The sequence below is a fragment of the Cavia porcellus genome, unplaced genomic scaffold (assembly GCF_034190915.1).
Source record: "Cavia porcellus strain 051 isolate PalLab524CR breed Dunkin Hartley unplaced genomic scaffold, mCavPor4.1 scaffold_32, whole genome shotgun sequence".
Taxonomy (NCBI): domain Eukaryota; kingdom Metazoa; phylum Chordata; class Mammalia; order Rodentia; family Caviidae; genus Cavia; species Cavia porcellus.
The window spans coordinates 38,779,272-38,796,449 of NW_026947515.1; the positions used below are offsets into that span (position 1 = coordinate 38,779,272).

General features: G+C 42.1%; 1 protein-coding gene across 5 annotated transcripts; it reads left to right on the forward strand.

The window, feature by feature from the left end:
- Positions 1-14,488, forward strand: LOC100729242 (transmembrane protein 220). 5 transcript variants are annotated; one of them, XM_063242103.1, is made up of 6 exons: positions 1-341; positions 540-623; positions 5,027-5,087; positions 6,829-6,952; positions 7,973-8,032; positions 12,669-14,488. In XM_063242103.1, the coding sequence occupies exons 1-6, from the start codon at positions 249-251 to the stop codon at positions 12,805-12,807; spliced, it is 561 nt and encodes a 186-aa protein (XP_063098173.1). In that variant the 5' UTR covers positions 1-248; the 3' UTR covers positions 12,808-14,488. The 5 variants fall into 5 exon arrangements, 3 of the variants coding, with proteins under 3 accessions (XP_063098173.1, XP_023419306.2, XP_063098174.1); XM_063242104.1 differs by having other exon boundaries at positions 6-341; positions 594-623; XM_023563538.2 differs by lacking the exon at positions 540-623 and having other exon boundaries at positions 4-341.
- The last annotated feature ends 2,690 nt before the right edge of the window (positions 14,489-17,178 follow it).

Consider the following 17,178-nt stretch of genomic DNA (forward strand, 5'->3'; position numbering starts at 1 on the left):
CTTCCTTCCTTCCTTCCTTCCTTCCTTCCTTCCTTCCTTCCTTCCTCCCCCTCCCCTCTGCTGTTTTTAAAGCAGCCTGGCCTTGGTGGCATCAGCCTGTGAGCAGGCCCTGCAGGGACGCGGGGCCCAGCACCACCTCCCGGCCGCCCGGAGCCCTGCGCCCTGGGCGGGCAGGTCACTCCCTGCTCTGCGCAGCGCCCGGAGCGCACGCTGGCCGGGAGGGGGCGAGGGGAGCCGGCGGCCGGGCCATGGCGCCCGCGGCGGGGCGCGGGGTCCCCGGGCTGTGGCGGGCCTGCAGCGCGCTCATGGCCACCTTCTTCGCGCTGGCCGCCTGCGTGCAGGTCAGGGGCGCGGGGAGCGGGGTGCGGGGTGCAGGGCGCGGGGACCTGCGGGGGGACCGGCGGCGCCGTGTGCGGGGACCCGAGCTGAGGTCCGTCGGCGCTCAGCCGGCCTGCGCGCTGGGCCGCGGCTCGTCTGTATTTTGTGCCCTGGTGCCCTCTGCGGCCGCCCCTCACCAAGTGACTAACTGTGAGTTACAGGCAGGTGGGAAGGCGGGACCAGCATCTGCTAACGGCCGGTGTTCTGGCTTCCAGGTCAACGACCCCGACGCCGCGCTGTGGGTGGTGAGTGTGCCTGCTGCCGGAGTCTCCCTGGGCTCGTGCTGCTGTCCGGGCAGGAGCCGCAGCCCGCTGCTGGCTGCGGTTTGCCTCCCCCACTCTCTTAGCAATCGGACTCTTTGCTCTTCTGTCCCTACGTTTTTCCTTTGGGGTGGGGGAGGGGTCAGTGCAGAGTGTGTGTGTGTGTGTGTGTGTGTGTGTGTGAAGTCTGAACTTTCCGGAGACACTGGGATTCTCCCAGCAGACAGACAGATATCCCAGCAAACCTATCACATTCTCTGCAGCCGGTTTGACTGCAGCGTGAGGTTACAAGCACATCTATGATCCCAGCACTGCAGGAAGCTAGGCAGCAGGATCAGATTCCAGCCAACCTGGGCAACTCAGCAAGTTGCTGAAATCCTGTCTTACAACAACAACAACAACAACAATAATACTTAGTATTTACTAAGAGCCTACAGTGTGCTAGCCCCTTTACATACATAATTGCTAACCTTTACAATAACCATGCAAAGGATTGCACGGGTTATTTGCCAGTACTTGAATAACCACAGATTTTAGTGAGGCACAGGTCGGGGTGGGGGTGTCCTGAACACGATGTCCTCCTAGAGAAGACTGTATTCCCTCTAGGAGATGGCCTCATGGAGGAGGACCCTGTACTTGTCGGCCTGGAGTTGACCTCTCCAAATCACCCAATGATCTCACAAGTTTCTAGTCAGAAACTACAGTGTTTGAGGGACAGGTTAGATTCTGTGGTTCTGCTAATTCAGTGAGTTGTTTTTATAGAAACTAAAGTCCGTAAAATGTACCTTTTTCATTTAGCCAGTGCTCTGAACTCAGCCATTTGGGAAAAGGGGAGACCATCCCATACATTTCCCAAAAGACCTGAACTATGCCCTGTCTTTCAATACAAATGTGTAACTTTACACAGCATCAACGAGCAGGTGACTTTATGGCTTTGGAGTACTATTGACCAGGTACAGATGAGCTATAAATGAAAATATAGGCGATATTATGTGAATGTCTAGTGCAGAGTGTGAGATATCCAGAACAGTACCGAATCTCTAAGGGACTGGTGTGTGTCCGCCTAAACACGGCAGTGTGCCTCCAGTACGCCAAGGTTCTCCCCAGCATCTGTCCCTCCCAAACCCACTCCTCTCCTGACTTAACCATTTGTGTTTTCAGCAGAATGTTCCCTCAGTCATCCTTGTTTAAAACCTCAGTCTGCTTTAACATCTGTCTGTTCCCTACCACAGCCTTTGAGATCCCTCAAACAAAATAGAATTTTAAAAGTAAGCCAATGAGAAAGACCAGACTGAGCTACACAGGGAGAAGAGCCTGTCTCCCTCCACCCCGAGAAGCTATTTAGATTCACTTGTGTGTCTTTAGTTTACAGTACCCCCAGCTTACCCTTCACTTCCCGTCTGGTGACTCTGCAGGAAAGTAAGCCCCCACATCCTGACAGCCTCCCTCATCCCCAGTGCTGCCTCCCCCACCTCCTGTATGCACAGTCCCCATCCTTGGGTCAGCTTCTAATCTCCTGTGCTCCTAGGACCCCTCTTATGTGTCACTGTCTGCTGCAAAATCTTCTATCATTTCTCAAACTGTCTTAAGTTGCACATCCACTTGGATTTCAGGCCCTGCACACTATGGCCCCAACCACCTCCCCAGCATGGCCTGCAAAACCAGCCCAGCATGATGGTCACTGCATCTTGGCCCCAGAACTCCTGTGTGTCGTGGCCTACGCGGCTTCACGGACCGTCTCCAAATACTGCCTCTTTGAACAAGCCAACTGGGCATCTTTCTCGTAGGTTCTGAGCCTTCTTCCTTTGAGCACTTACTGTAGCACCCTGGTGTTCAGCTTCATAAAAGCATTAGACTTAGCTCTGTACGCGCCCGCGCTCAGGAGGACAAAGTAAGGTATTCTATTTCATTGGGAGTCTCTAGGAATTTAATGTAGAGCTTCCACTATAGAAAGTCTTCCTGTGTTGGCTCCCCTCATCCGCCCCCAGTCCCAGGGATTGAACCCCGATCTTCACATATGCTAGGGAAGCTCTCTACTCCTCAGCTGCATTCCCAGCCCTGTTATTTTCTTTTGAGACAGAGTCTCCATAAATTAACTAACCTGGCCTCAGACTTGCCATCCTCCTGCCTCAGCCTCCCAGGTAGCTGAGATTGTAGACGTGCACCACTTCAGCTGGCCCGTGTTGACTCTGAAAATGGACACACAGATGAACAACGAGTACGTTCCTGTGCTTTGGGGACTGTCTGGACCCAGCTCGTCCCCATGTTCCCTGCTTCTCTTTGCTCATGGGGGATATCGCTATCAGAATCTGTACAGACACGATTAGCACCAGTTAGAAAAATACAGAATCACTCACTAAGATGTCACTGGAATCATCAAGGGCCTGGACTTGCTCTTCTCCACTGTCTCATGTTTACACCACAGCTGCTGCAGCTCCAAACATCTCATCTCCAAGTAAGGAGAAGCAAAGCAGGAACACAATAAGTTTCCTTTTTGTGTCTTCATCCTTTTATTTAGGAGAAAATGTTTCCTAAGAAGCTATTCAGACAGGGCTGCAGTTCAGTGTGCCCCCCCCAGTGTGGTACGTTGTGGGGTTCCATTCTGAGTGATCAGCACACGCCCACACCAGCTGTTAAATACTTTGTGCATTATCAGCCTTCTTCTGGAAGATCACTCCTGGAATCTCGTTGCTGGAACTGTGACTGTTCCCAGCTGTGAGAGGAAAATAGTTTTCCTGGTGGCAGGTAGACCAGAAAGTGTGGTATCAGGAATGCCTGCCACGGTACTCAGTGTATTGAGTATTCTGATGCTCAGTGTTTTTTAAACATCCAACAAAAATAAAAAAGACCAGTGTGAGTTCTCTTGAGTTCATGTTTGAGCACTTTTAATGTGCATTCTTTTAACTTGTGTACAAGAGGAAATTATTTTCAGTCTTCAATTTCTTTTCTCTCATTCAAGATACAGAGATGCGCTTATGTAAGAATATGTCAGGATTGTCGGCAAAACTGTTACTTAGCTTAAAGGACTGTTTTGTTCCTATGTTTGCAATGCACTGAAACACTGTTTTAATGTATTCATGACAGATATGTGTTGCGCTGATGCACATGTTAAGAATCTCTGCCTAACCTTTCTTGTGGAAAGCACCATTGAATATTGTAGGACGTGTGTGTTTATCTTTCACTGTTTCTTGGGCTCTTTTGGGTTCTTTCTCTCTTGGTTCTCTGTCATTCATGTGTGCGTGTGTGCGTGTGTGCGTGTGTGTGTGTGTGTGTGTGTGTGTGTGTGTGTGTGACAGAGAGGGTCTGAGTCACGTAGTTTTGCGCAGGGTGGGGATTAGAAGCTAACCTCTCAGTGCTCCAAGTGTGGGAGCTTCCACAAGTCCTGGGAGCTTGTTAGAAAATCCCTCTCCTCTCAGACCTTCCAAACTGGAAACTGAGTTTAAGATCCCAAGCACATTAAGTTTGAGAAGTACTGGGTTAACCCTAGGGAGCACCTCTGTCCACCTTTGCTAGATCACCTGGCTTGCAAACATCAATACTGACTGATGTTCCAGTAATCATTAAGGCCAGAGAAAGAAAGATGAACAAAGGGGCTGTAATCCAAATGTGTTCTCTGCCCAACAGCAAGATAGACATGACTTTAAAGTGAAAACAAATCACATAATATGATCAGCTCTCACAGCTTCCAAATAAAGTGAAGGATTCTGATATAAGCAATGCAGCGGTTAAGAACTACACTTGGAAACTCTCCAGACTTCTTATAAACTTAGGCTCCCTACCTTCCCTCTGTCCACAACAGACTCATACACAGCACCAAGTTTTGCCAGAGATTGCTTGCTGTGAGAATAGGACCATCGTAGGGCCAGTCTTCTAACTTCCTAGCCAGCCTAGCCGTTTCCTAGTGAAGAGCCTCATGTCAGTATGTGGCACAACTTATCCGTTCATGATGGTCTGGCTTGCAGAGATGTTCCATGAGATCAAACCCAGCAAGATCACCTAGGTAGCTATGACTACCTCTCGACCCCCTTTGCAAAGAACCTTTTAGTTTATGTGAGAGGGCTTGGCCGTGGCAGCATAGAAGTTATTTGGGAGAGACTAGGAAGTCAGCACCTAGACCAAAACTCTACGTGCTCGAGCGTAAAGATGACTGAGTCTTTCCTGCAATAACCAACCATCTAGGAAGAAGGAGGTAGAATTACAGCCTGACACACTTATCAGGTTACACAGGAGCACAGATGGCCGCTTCCTAATAGTTCCTGAAACTTAGTGGTAAACCGTGGAACACGACAAGCACTGATCTCGTGTTTCTTCGCTTCCTGGATGGCTGTGAGCGTCTCGTGCAGTGGGCATCCTCCTCACGCATGTATTTCCTCTCTGTTTGCTGTCAGGTGGTGTACATGATACCTGCCGTGCTGACCCTGCTTGTTGGACTTAACCCTCTTGTCACGGGTATGAACCTCTGCACGGAGCTCCAGCCAATCAGATTTCCTTTATAAAGATGAGACTCTCCCTGCCAGACTCTGGAGAAGGACAGAACTCAGCATTCCTTCTCATTTCTGATAGTGAAAGGGCTCATTCGAACACAGCTCATCCTGACCCGTCTTTAGGAAAACTCCAGAAGGATTTGCCGTCCTTAGCCATTCTTCCTCAGCTTGGTCCCAAGACCTCTCAGCCTAATTTGGGAAGCTGGTTATGCAGGCGACACGTGAGAGAAGGGTTTCAGTTGTACTGATTTCCTTAGCCACCAAACTCATGTAAAATCAGCAGCAATCCAGCTGCCCTTCTTGTAATCACGTACAGGTAATACAGGTAATCAATGCCTCTTATATATTGACCAGATACAACTCAGATCCACCGACTTCCGTTACAAATTCTTTTTAGAGCAACACTGTGCTGGTGAATTATTTTAATTCATTTATTCCAAGTCTGTGTATGAAGCGCCGCTTACGTCTGGAAGTTGTGAAGATGTCTATGGTAATAGGTGAAACATATGCTTCAACACGATTGGTATTCCTTGTAGGCTCCCTAGTCAATGCTAGGCAAATTCCAGCTACCTCTTCTGTACCCCTAGGAGACTTCACAAATTTAAAATTCAGTTGTTTTGTATTGTAAAATGGTGTCTTGTAATGGGAAAAGAAAGTATTTTTTATATCGGTTGTTAACAGTTTCTTGTCAACTGAAACTATTTATCCTGAAAGATCATTCTTAATAGAAAATGAATGTAGCTTCTACAGGTGGGACCCCCAAAATTCTCAAAACCTTTAGTACATAGAGACTGTTGATTTCCATCTTGGAAAACCTCGGTTCCCTAGATGGCTTTGTTTCTTGATTCGGCTCCTCTTTGGTTGGCTGTATCTTTACAGTGGATCAGTGAGGTAAGAAGAAAGTAACACTGGTGTAGTTTCCTGGACAGGCTGTGGCTGGCGCTGACATCAGGCACTGACGGACCCTGAACCTCAGCTTCTCTCCACCTCCCCATTCTGCTGGCTGCTGCCCTGGCTTCACTCCTGACAGGCACGCGGCAGCCCTGAGTTCCCAGTTCACATCTCTCAGACATGAAGTCCCAGACAATATAGATTCCCTCCCTCCTTCCTTCCTCTATAATGTTTTCTCTTTTCAGTACTGGAGGTTGAACTCAACGCTTTGACATAGCTCCCTTCCCAAATCTTGCTTTATTTTATTTTATTTTATTTTTTGCTTTGAGATAGGATCTCAGTAACTCACCAAATTACCCAGGTGGTACTTGAACTTGCAAACCTCCTGCCTCAGCCACTTGAGTGCTGGGATTATAGGTGGTGCTCTGTGCCCGGCTTGATTGTTTCTTCACTCTTTCAAAGTATCAAAAATGAATTATTATATGAAATATGAGTGAATCATCAGTTTGTCATGAGCCACATGACAGTGGCTAAGGTAATAAATGCTTGGCTGACCTAAGGTCCATTTCTCTGGCCTGCATGGACTAGCAGTGTGGGAAGTGAGGCTTCCCGAAGAAAATAAGCGTTATTGTCCTAGGAAAGGGAATGTGTCCACTTATGTTATAACTAGTGGTCTAATCTCTAAATTGTCCCTTTAAAGGTATTTTTTTCTGAGTGTCTTTCTGGAAAGAAGATTAGGACAGAACAGGAACAGGGATCGTTTTTTTCTGGATGTGAGGGTCCATGGTTAACAGCATCGGGGTATCCGCTTTTAGGTAGCTGCATCTGGAAGACTGTTTCTGCAGCGCACGTCTTATTCTGCCTGCTGTGGGCTGCCGGCCTGGCCTGCTCCCTCCTGCTGCGTGCACAGCACAACATCTTACACGAGGAAGAAGGCAGGTGAGCAGGGACATTCGGTTTTGGGGTGGGCGTAGGGGTAGAACCGGGCAATCTTTCACCCCTTTCCAACCTCATCTTACCTGTCATGGTGATGGTATCATGCCCCTGACTGCACCGCGCAGCAGGCTTCTCAGCTGAGGAAATGATGCACCCAGGACCAACCAGCCCCGTCTGTGCAGCTCCATGATCACTGCTCTCAGCAATCCTTATACCTGTTTCCCCTCTCACGGTCTCAGACTTTGGCCGCCTTGCAAGAGTACGTACAGTCATACCTAGGTCCAGCCAGCAGGGTGAGATCTCTGTCAGAACTCGGATCCAGCTCTAAGTGGAACCCTCATCTACAAGAGCGATCGGCCGTCTGTGTCAGAGGCCAGTACTGGCCTCCTGCTGGCCTTGCCTTGGTGCGTCTCATGTCCTCTCCTCTCTGTCACGGCCAAATGTTCCTGTTCTATCACCTCTTCTTTTGTTTCCTTCCGCCCATGACTCGTGGTATTATTAAAAATCCCTCTTTGTTACCTGTCTGCCGACACCGGCCAACTTCAGCCTCAGAGACCTGTAAGTCAGGGATCACGCGTGAGGTGCTGCTGTGTTACCCAGGGAAGGCTGGAGAAGCCGTCCAGCTGGGTCTGCAGGGAGGAATGCAGATCAGACGGGCTGAATTGCCTCCAGCTTGAAGGCCACGAGGTACAGTGAGCCCAAGAAGGGGCTGACGGGCACCATGGCCGAATAGATTCTCTTTATTCTGTGTAATGTGTGGGCTTGAGCACACATGGCTAGAAGGACACACTCACCCCGATGGTTGATCCACAATCAAAACCATTTCCCCTGTATTCTCCTCCACGCTCCTGAAGTATGTGCTCCAGTTGTGCACTGATTTGAGCTCCTCCTACAATTAAGCCTCTGAAAATGTAAAAATAACAAATCAGGATTATTTTATTGGTTATATTATTCTTCCCACTGACCTGAAATAGGTGATGTTGCCATCTCTTAAAAATTTGAAATATTGGTGCTGTTTTGCAGGGAGCTGTCTGGTCTGGTGATTATCATAGCATGGATGAGTCTGTGCCACAGTTCTTCAAAGTAAGTTTTCAACTCATCAGTTAAAATCAGATGGCCCGGGGCTGCAGATTTAGCTCAGCGGCATAAGCGCCTGCCTTGGAAGCAGGCAGTCGTGAGTCTGATCCCTGGTACTGATAAAAATGAAAAAGACAAAAAAAAAAAAAAAATCAGATGGCCCTCGGTCAATAAAGTTAGATCATAATTGAAATTTTGACACACAAATGAAAACAACAATCTTTTGGAAGGAATCTTTCCTTTTGTAAGGAAAGCAAGGGTAGTTGATTTAAATGTTCCTGACCTCTCATGCATTCTTGAGTAAGGCAGTTTCCTGTGAGGCCCAGTAGTAACTGGTAGTTGTTAGTCTCAGGAGCATGCTTCAAAGTGGAGGAAAATCATCTTAGAAGGAGACTTAGAAATTCAGAAAGGAAGGGCAAAGAAAAGATATATGGTTGGGTATTTACAAATAAACATTAACTTACAAAACAAGAATAATGTTTGGTAGAGCTTAAACATACACTATAAAAATACACAACAACAGTAATACATAGATTACAGTAGAAATATTCTAGGGATCTTGGATTTTCTAAAGTGAGTTAAAGTACACATTTATGTTAGACTCTGGTTCATTGTGTAGGTGTTAGGGTAACCTCTAAAGACTAGAAATTGAATATAGAAGGCAAGAAAAATGGGGAAAAGCACAGAGCAAGTAGGACAAATAGGAATCACATGTTAAGGTAGAGATTTAAACCCAGCTGTATCTGAAATTATGTTAAATGTCAATTATAAAATAATAAAGAGTCAAAGATTTTCAGAGAGAAAGAAAGGTTGTAAAGTAGTTTGCATAAATGTTACATGAAGATTTTCAGATCATAAAGTAATTCACCTAAGTTTTCTTGTAATACATGTACAGTTTCATTTTTACATTTAAATGTTTAGAATTGTGCTGAGGACAGGGTTCACTGGTAAAGTACTTGCTTGCTTAGCATCTTCAGGGCCCTGAGTGTGATCCCCATTACCAAAACACACACACACACACACACACACACACACACACACACACACACATACACGAACGCAGTTTAGAATTTACTCTGAAGAAATGAAGAAAGGGGGTCCAATGTTACCTTTTTTTTTACACGAGTATCTGGTTATCTCTTATTAACACTTATTAAAAAATGAATATAAGATGCCAAAAAGAGATAGTTTTTTTTTTTGACAACAGCTTATGCCAACAACATATAAGAATTCTAAATTTTTATATACTGAAAAAGAGTTACAAAGGTTGACAGAATTAAAAGGAATTGAAAAATCCACAATTATTTTGGGAAACATTAACACACTTTTGTTAGTTACTAATCACAGCAAACAAAAAAAATCAATGAAAACACAGAAAATTTAAATACACAACAAAAAACTTAACCCACTTTCTTTTCACATACACTGAGTATTTACAAATAGACTAGCTGGTTGGCCACTGAAATACAACCTGAACACATTTCAAAGGACTCCTAGAATATGCTCTTTGACCACAGTGCAGTTAAGCTAGAAATCATTAACAAAATGACAATCAAGCAGTGTAAATTTAGAAGTTAGGAAATAACCTTTCAGGTAACTCTTGCATCAAAAAACAAAATCAGACTGGAAATTTAAAAATATAAACGAATAAGGAGAACACTATATACCAAAATTTAGGGGACGTAGCTAAAAGTGATTCTTAGAGGAAAATTTATAAATTTAAATACATAATCTTCTTTATAATTAAGTTTATTGGTGCAATTTAGATATGCATAATGATCACATTCATCATAAGGCATTTTTCTCTGTACGTGACATATCTTAGTTCCTCTTTTTTCTGTTCCTCTCCCCTTTTCAACCTCTCTCCCCCAACTTATTTACAAAAGTTTGTTTCCATTTTATCCTTTTCTCTTAAACATATACATTTTAAAAAGGAGAAAAAGCAAGAAAAGATGAAAATTAATGAGCTAAACTTCAAATAGTTCAGAATTCTCTAATTCAAGAAATTTGAAGAATATCAAATGAAACACAAAGTAGCAAGAAGTTACATGTAAAAGCAGAAATCCATTAAAAGAAAAATCATCATAAAAATAGAGCATTTAATCCACATACCTATCGTTCCAAAACTGGGAGGGTAAGGCAGGGTTGCAACTTCAAACCCAACCTGGGCCATTGAGCAAGGCTTTAGCAAGACCTTGTCTCAAAATTTAAATTTTTAAAAAGGCTAGAGATGTAGTTCAGTGTGAAGGCCCCAGTCAGTACCAAAAAGATTTAAAAACAGAGCAGAGATAAGGCCAAATACAGATTCTCCAAAATGATCAATAACACTTACAAGCCGTGGTGAGACTAAGGAGGAGAAATAAATAAAAGAACAAGTACAAACAAAAAATATCAGGGAGGAGAAAACATGATATATCTAACATATTTTAAAAGTTCTAATAGAACACAATGAAAAGCATTATGCCATAAAATTTGAAAATTTAGATTACATGGGCAGATTTTTTTTTTTAGAAATCAATGAAGATTTACATAAGGAGAAATGTTCAGAGCAGTCACACACCAATTAAAGAAACTGAATCCATAATATAAATTTTTCCTAAAACAAACCTGCAGACCTAGGTAGCATAGCTAGAGAATTCTGACATTTAAGGAAAATATACTGCCAACCAACACACACTTCTAGGATCTACAAAAAGAAGAAATACTATCCACTTTGGAGGACAGAATGACCCTGATCACAAACTTGCCAAGAATATTATAAAATAAAGGGAAATTATACAGCAGTCCCACTCATGACCATAGATGAAAAAATCCTAAATGAAATATTAACAAATCGAAACCTACAAAATATAACCCAACAATCAAGGTGATTTCATTCTAGGACACAGTTAGTTTATCACTTAAAAAGCAGTATTTACCAGTATGTTAGCGAAATAAGGTGAAAAAGTAAACGCTTCTTGAACTACAGACACATCCAAAAAGCTCACCATCTGCTCGAGATGACAGCTCTCAGAACACAGGTTTGATTACAGGTGTAGGTACCCAGTAAAGAGTATCTCCATCAAAGCATGGTACTTAATGTTGAGCACCTCAGGACGTCCCCTCTAGGATCAGGAACTAGATGAGATCACCCAGTACTGCCATTTCTCATCATGTTCTAGTACAATAAGACAAGAATAAAATAAAAGGCACCCCGATTGGAAAGAAATAACAGTTTCATAACTTATGGGTGAAAGATGTCATTGAATATATAGAAAACTTAAAGATTCTAAGAAGTTACTTGGATAGGTGAGTTAGGCAGGACTATTAGATGCTAGGTTGATTTCCAAAGTCCAACTACATTTCTATTAGCAAGTAGCACAGTGTTGAAAATTGACCATTTATTGACATCATTTAATTGACATCAAAAAAGCCAGATTCCTAAAATTAAATCTAGGAGCATATGCAAAATCTTTGCACACAAAATTATACAATAGTGTGGGAAATTAAAGAAAACCCAAATAATTGCAGGGATAAACGTATACTGGCAGCAGGATAAACTAACAGAATGCAATACGATCTAGACCAGATCCATATACATGGTGAAGGTGACAGGACAGGGCAGCCAAGAAAGGCAGACTTTTCTATAAATAGTGTCTGAAACAACTGAACATAGATATTCCTCATTTAATGACCTACTGTTTAAACGACTGTTCTGATTTATGACCGAGGCAGTGCTCAACTCTTTTTTTTTTTTTTTTTGCAGTTCTATATACCTTGCTTATAGAACCTTGATGTCTTTTTTATACAGTACGCTTTATTTATTTGGTGCTGTAATTTTTGTAGATTGTACTGTACTGTTTTACGTTATTAAACATTACAATATTGCACGGAGAAGTTATGCAAATCAAAGCAAAGTCACCCAGTTGGAGTTTCCTTGACCATTTCTTTGTTCTGAATATTGTAATGTATATACTATACATAATCCCTCATTTAGTGACCAGTTCATTCAACAACCTAGTCATGCCAGAATGGAACATGGTCTTTAAGTGAAAAGTGTCTGTATCTGTACAGAAGCAAGTAAAACAACCCTGACCTCAAAATTTTCATAAAAATCAATTCCCGGCAGTTTGTACATCTAATAGAGGGAAAACAGTAAAACGTTTAGAGAAGTTTGCGATATTTTCAAGAGCTTGAAGAGGAAAATATTTCTTAAAAACCAAGAGAAGATCAATTTTAACACTGTCTAATGAATCAGGGTTCCTCATAAGAAATCATTTGAGTGTGGGAGGATGCTTGCAACAGTCATAAATAGTAAGAATTGTATTAAGTAGATATAAAGAAATTCTATAAATCAGTGAGTTATATTATAATTTAAAGAACTGATGACAATGACAAGGGAACCGAGAGATGGAGGGAAGGAGGAATAGAGGGGAAAGGAACAGAAAAGAATTAAGACGTGGTGTGCACCAACTCCCTATAATGAAAGTAAGTACTGTATATTGCAAACAGGTACTAAATAATTTTTAAAATTTTTTAAAGAATTGAGAAAAATATATTAAAGTATATTTGTGTTTACCAGTTAAATCTTTATCCTTTGTCCCCCATGCATCCCATAATTTTTATTAAATTTTTACTTTTAATTTTTTGTATGTTTTTATAGAAATCCACTTGGTGTTGGAAGAGTTCAGCTTCTTCTTGCCATTGTAATACCTCTTTTCCCATTTATTTTATGGGTCTATGTGTATATAAACAAGGAGATGCGTTCTTCCTGGCCGACACACTGCAAGACAGTGATTTAAGTGAATCCAAGAAGGGTGTGCTCTAAAAATGAAAATATTCTATTCCCTATAAACTTTGGCATAACGGAAGAGTTTTCCAGTTCATTTAAGGTAATGTGAGCAGACATAAGAGATTATCTACAAATAAGAAATCTATAAAAGGTCTTCAGAATTTTTTACGACTGCCTACAGTACATTGTAAGATTGTACAGAACAATAAGAATGGGGTCTGACATTCTCTGGCTGCCTTTCATGAAGGACATTGTGCTAAGTGTAGTCACAAGGCGCAAGAATGGAACTTAAGAAATCTGTCTTTTGTTAGGCACAATGACACATGCCTGATAGTTGTTTTCTTATCTGTAGAATGAAATACCAGATCCTCTACTTATTTATACAGCTGTTAAAATCCAAGTAGACATGAAATACTCTGAAAATATAAAGTACTGGAAATTATGAAGTGCTAAACATAACTAAAACTGAGAACCATTGAAAGAGAGGTAGGTCCCAGAGATGCCTATAGCCCTAAATTAATCTCATATACTATTTTAGAGTCAGGAATTAAAGACTGTAGTTGAATGAAATCAACCATTGTGTCTTGGAATAAAGATTATTGAAGGGGGGGTGTTATGGTTTGTGTCTGGATGTCCCCCTGAAGCCTCATGCAATCATGAGGGCAGGCTTCTAGATTTTGTGCTTCATGGTCCAGTGCTGGAATTATGGGTGTGGGTGCCTCCTCCACCATAGGTGGGTGTGGCCTTCGTACAATGTATTGGACAGAAGGAGTCTTCTTTCCACTCCTCCCTTTTTGCTCCTGTGGCTTTTGTTGTCTTCTGCTGCCATCCACTGTTGCCCTATGACATGTACCATTCTGCCTTGGAGCCAGCAGATTACAGAGTGAAACCTCCACAAACCGTGAGCTAAATAAACCTTTCCTCCTGTAACTTGGGGCATCAGGTATTTTATCTCAGCAGTGAGAAAAGTAACTAAGAAGGGGGAAAGGACCTTAGGACCAATCAAGAAGGAAACAGAATATTAATTAAGAATAATTAATTTCATTATTCTGAAAAAGGCCAAAATATCCACATTTTTTTAAAAAAAAATGAATGTTGTAAGTGACCCTAGAATACAGAGCTTCTTTTTTTTTTTTTACATCTTTTTATCAGTACCGGGGATCAAACTCATGACCACCTGCTTGCAAGGCAGGTGCTTATGCCACTGAGCTAAATCCCCAGCCAAAATAGAGAGCATTTTTTTTTTTTAATTTTATTTAAGGAGAAAAGAAAAAAAAAGCAGGGAAAGGGTACAAGTTATACAGATAATAGAGAGCATTTTTAAAAAGCTGTTCTCTCCAATATGACAGCCAATGGCCACACGCTGTTATTGAGCATTTGCAATGTAGCTAGGGTGACTGGCAAAGTAAATTTGCAGTGTTTTTGATTTTTAAAATGATATTCAATTATCAGAAAATATTTAAGTGTGCCTGGAACAACTTGGGCATTTGAACCTACGTTTTCAACTGCAAATTTTGATATCTACATGCAGATCGTCTTTGCAACAATTTACTGTTCAAATGAGTGGGCTGTTAAGTATAAAATACACACCAGATTTTAAAGAAATTGTACAAAAAGAATAAAATATTTTATATTGATCTCATGTTGAAAAGATATTTTAATATATATTGAATAAAATACTATTAAAACTATTTCATCTGTTTCTAGTTTTTTAAAATGTAACTGCTAGAATATTCTTATTTATGTGATTCACACTGCATTTCTTTTTTTAAATTTATTTTTATGTTAAAGAGAATAAAACACAAGAGAACAAAGTCAAGCAAAACAAACCGGTGTGACACAGGACTTCAAAACACTAGGAAATCCACAGTGGTTACCATGATGCCTCCTGCTGTCTTCAAAATAGCTGCAGATACCTTCAGACACAGTAAAAATCAAACAAAACAGAACAGATTAGAACCAATAAAAACAAAACAATGAATGCAATACAGGACTTCAAAACAAGATAATAGAAAACCCCAAATGGCTCTATAATATAGCTTGTTATCTTTGAAACAGCTGCCCATGCCATTGGATACAATAAAATCAAACAAAACAATGAAAATGATACAGAACTTCACACCAAGACAATAGTGAGTCAGCAGTGGCCACCACCCCCAGAAGGAGATCCCCACAGATGCTATACTGAGTATTGCGGTCCTCTGAGTAGATGATCAGACCACTGGCTTTAGACCTGCAAAGTCAGTGAAACACTCAGCACTGCAGCATTAAATTGTATTCCACCTCAGTAGCCATCATCACAGCCTGCGTTTCTCTGGATCACCTGGTCACTTTCGGCGAGGTCAGCATGGACGTGGGGGTGCTGGTTCTTCCCTTCCCAGCCTGCACACCAGAAGGGGCTGGCATCGGGCTCTCTCCCCAGCAACCCACACATGGCAGCAATTCACAGGGAGGGCTTGCTGCTTGGTGACTTCTTGGTCTCTTCCCACACTGCATTTCAGTGAGATGTCTACACTGCAACTTTTTTTACCCATGCTAGCCTCAGAGTCAGATACTGTTTTCATAAGGTTTAGGAAATACTTAAAAAGAAGTAGTAAGCCAGGATCCTAGCAGCCAGGGAGGCTGAGGGAAGAAATTTTGAGCCGAATCTGTGACTTGGCAAGACTTGATTAAAGTAAAACAATTTTAAGTGTGTGGCTATAACTTGGTGTGAAGGCTCTGAGTTCAGTCCCCAGCACCTACATGTTAGGTGTGAAAATGACTTTGACAGTTTGTTGCTTTGTTTTTATACCATTTAATACAATAAGCATTCTGTAAGTGTTCCTTTAAAAAGGTAGGAATTTTTTGTTTTGCACACAGGGGCCACTGAAGTCAGATATGCTGTATTAAGGAAAAACAATCTTGTTGATATAACAGCAGTTATGGATAATTGAAGAGTCAATGAAACACATTAAAGGATTTGAGTTGTCTAGTTTCCATCTAGCTCATGTTATCTATGGCTTTATAGCTCCATTAGAATTAACTAAACTTACAGACAAATAAATGAACTCACTGGCAAATTCTGTGTCAGCTCTACCCATTTTCCAAATCATACTTAACTCTCTGCTTAAATGACGGTAATGTTCAAGTAATATGCTTACAGTATTTGCCTTTCCCATATCAGGACTGTAAATTCTGCGAATAGTCACAGTACTTTTGCATATCGAGTTAAACATAAAAGCCACCTGTGGCAGAGCACCCTAAGAGTTTTTAGCAAGCCAATCATTTTCAACTGTTTTAGTATCCAACTTATTATTAGTAAACAGTATTTCAGTTCTCAGTATGCCTCCCCCACCGTTTTCTTCCCATTATCCCTCTCCTACGTTAGCCTCTGGCTGTCTACTGCGTGGCCTGACACACCTCTGGTCATGAATTCCTCAGCTCCTCTTAAGTGAAATTCGCTTAGCTCACCACTTAAGGGCTCCACAGCATAGTCCTTCCCTATCTGCTGAAGCTTCATTTCTCACTATACCCCAAGCACCTTCTGGTTGAATCCTCATAGTGTTACTTGCTGCTCCTAAATTCAACAGATCCTGTCATTCCTCTGCTTCTTTTTCTGCTTGAAATGCTCTTCCCCACTTAAACCATTTGTCTTCTTTTTTCACACCATCATTGATACTGCAAATACAATGAACCTCCACGTTCCAGGCCCTTTCTTCAAATGACAGCTAATCTCACACATCTGTTGTTTGTTTCATTATGATCTATGTTTATAGGAGCACATTACTAATTCATCTGTCATGGTTTAGGTGAGTGGCCCCCAGGCCTCATGCAATGGTGGACAGCCAAATCTGGCACTGTGATTGGTCCGTTGTCTAGACTCGGGTTGGTGTACGAGTGCTACACCCACCTAGGGGTGGAGCCAGCATAGGATGTAAGGGCAGGAAGGGGTATCTCTATTTGGCCAATTTGCACCTTGTTGTTTGTGGAGGCCATGAAATGGCTGCCCCGCCATGCCATCTTGCCTTGGAGCCAACTGTGTATAGACTAAAACTTCCAACCTGTAAGAAATAAACCTTCCTTCCTAACTTTGGGTGTCATGTATTTGTTGCAAGGAGTAAAAAGTAACTAAGACATCATCTCTGCCCAGTTGATTGTGGGCCGCGTACATACACAGGTTCTAATCCCTCAAAGCAGTATCACCTTATGTTACAAAATGGACCTTGCAGATGTGGTTAGGGATTTTGAGGTGCAGACATTACCAGACATTAACTTTTTAAGTCATCAACTACTTAAAAGTTTTTATTCACAAAATGGGAATGGAAGCCTATAAAGTCCAAGCTCAGGTATTCTGAGCAAAACCTGTCCAAAGCTCATTTACACACAAATGAACAGAAAAATC

What these genes read in the sequence shown, in the direction of transcription:
- LOC100729242 (XM_063242103.1), top strand. Translation starts at nt 249, where the DNA reads ATGGCGCCCGCGGCGGGGCGCGGGGTCCCCGGGCTGTGGCGGGCCTGC. An exon ending in CCGACGCCGCGCTGTGGGTG is followed by an intron (nt 624 to 5,026) that starts GTGAGTGTGCCT and finishes GTTTGCTGTCAG; the next exon opens with GTGGTGTACATGATACCTGC. An exon ending in ACTTAACCCTCTTGTCACGG is followed by an intron (nt 5,088 to 6,828) that starts GTATGAACCTCT and finishes ATCCGCTTTTAG; the next exon opens with GTAGCTGCATCTGGAAGACT.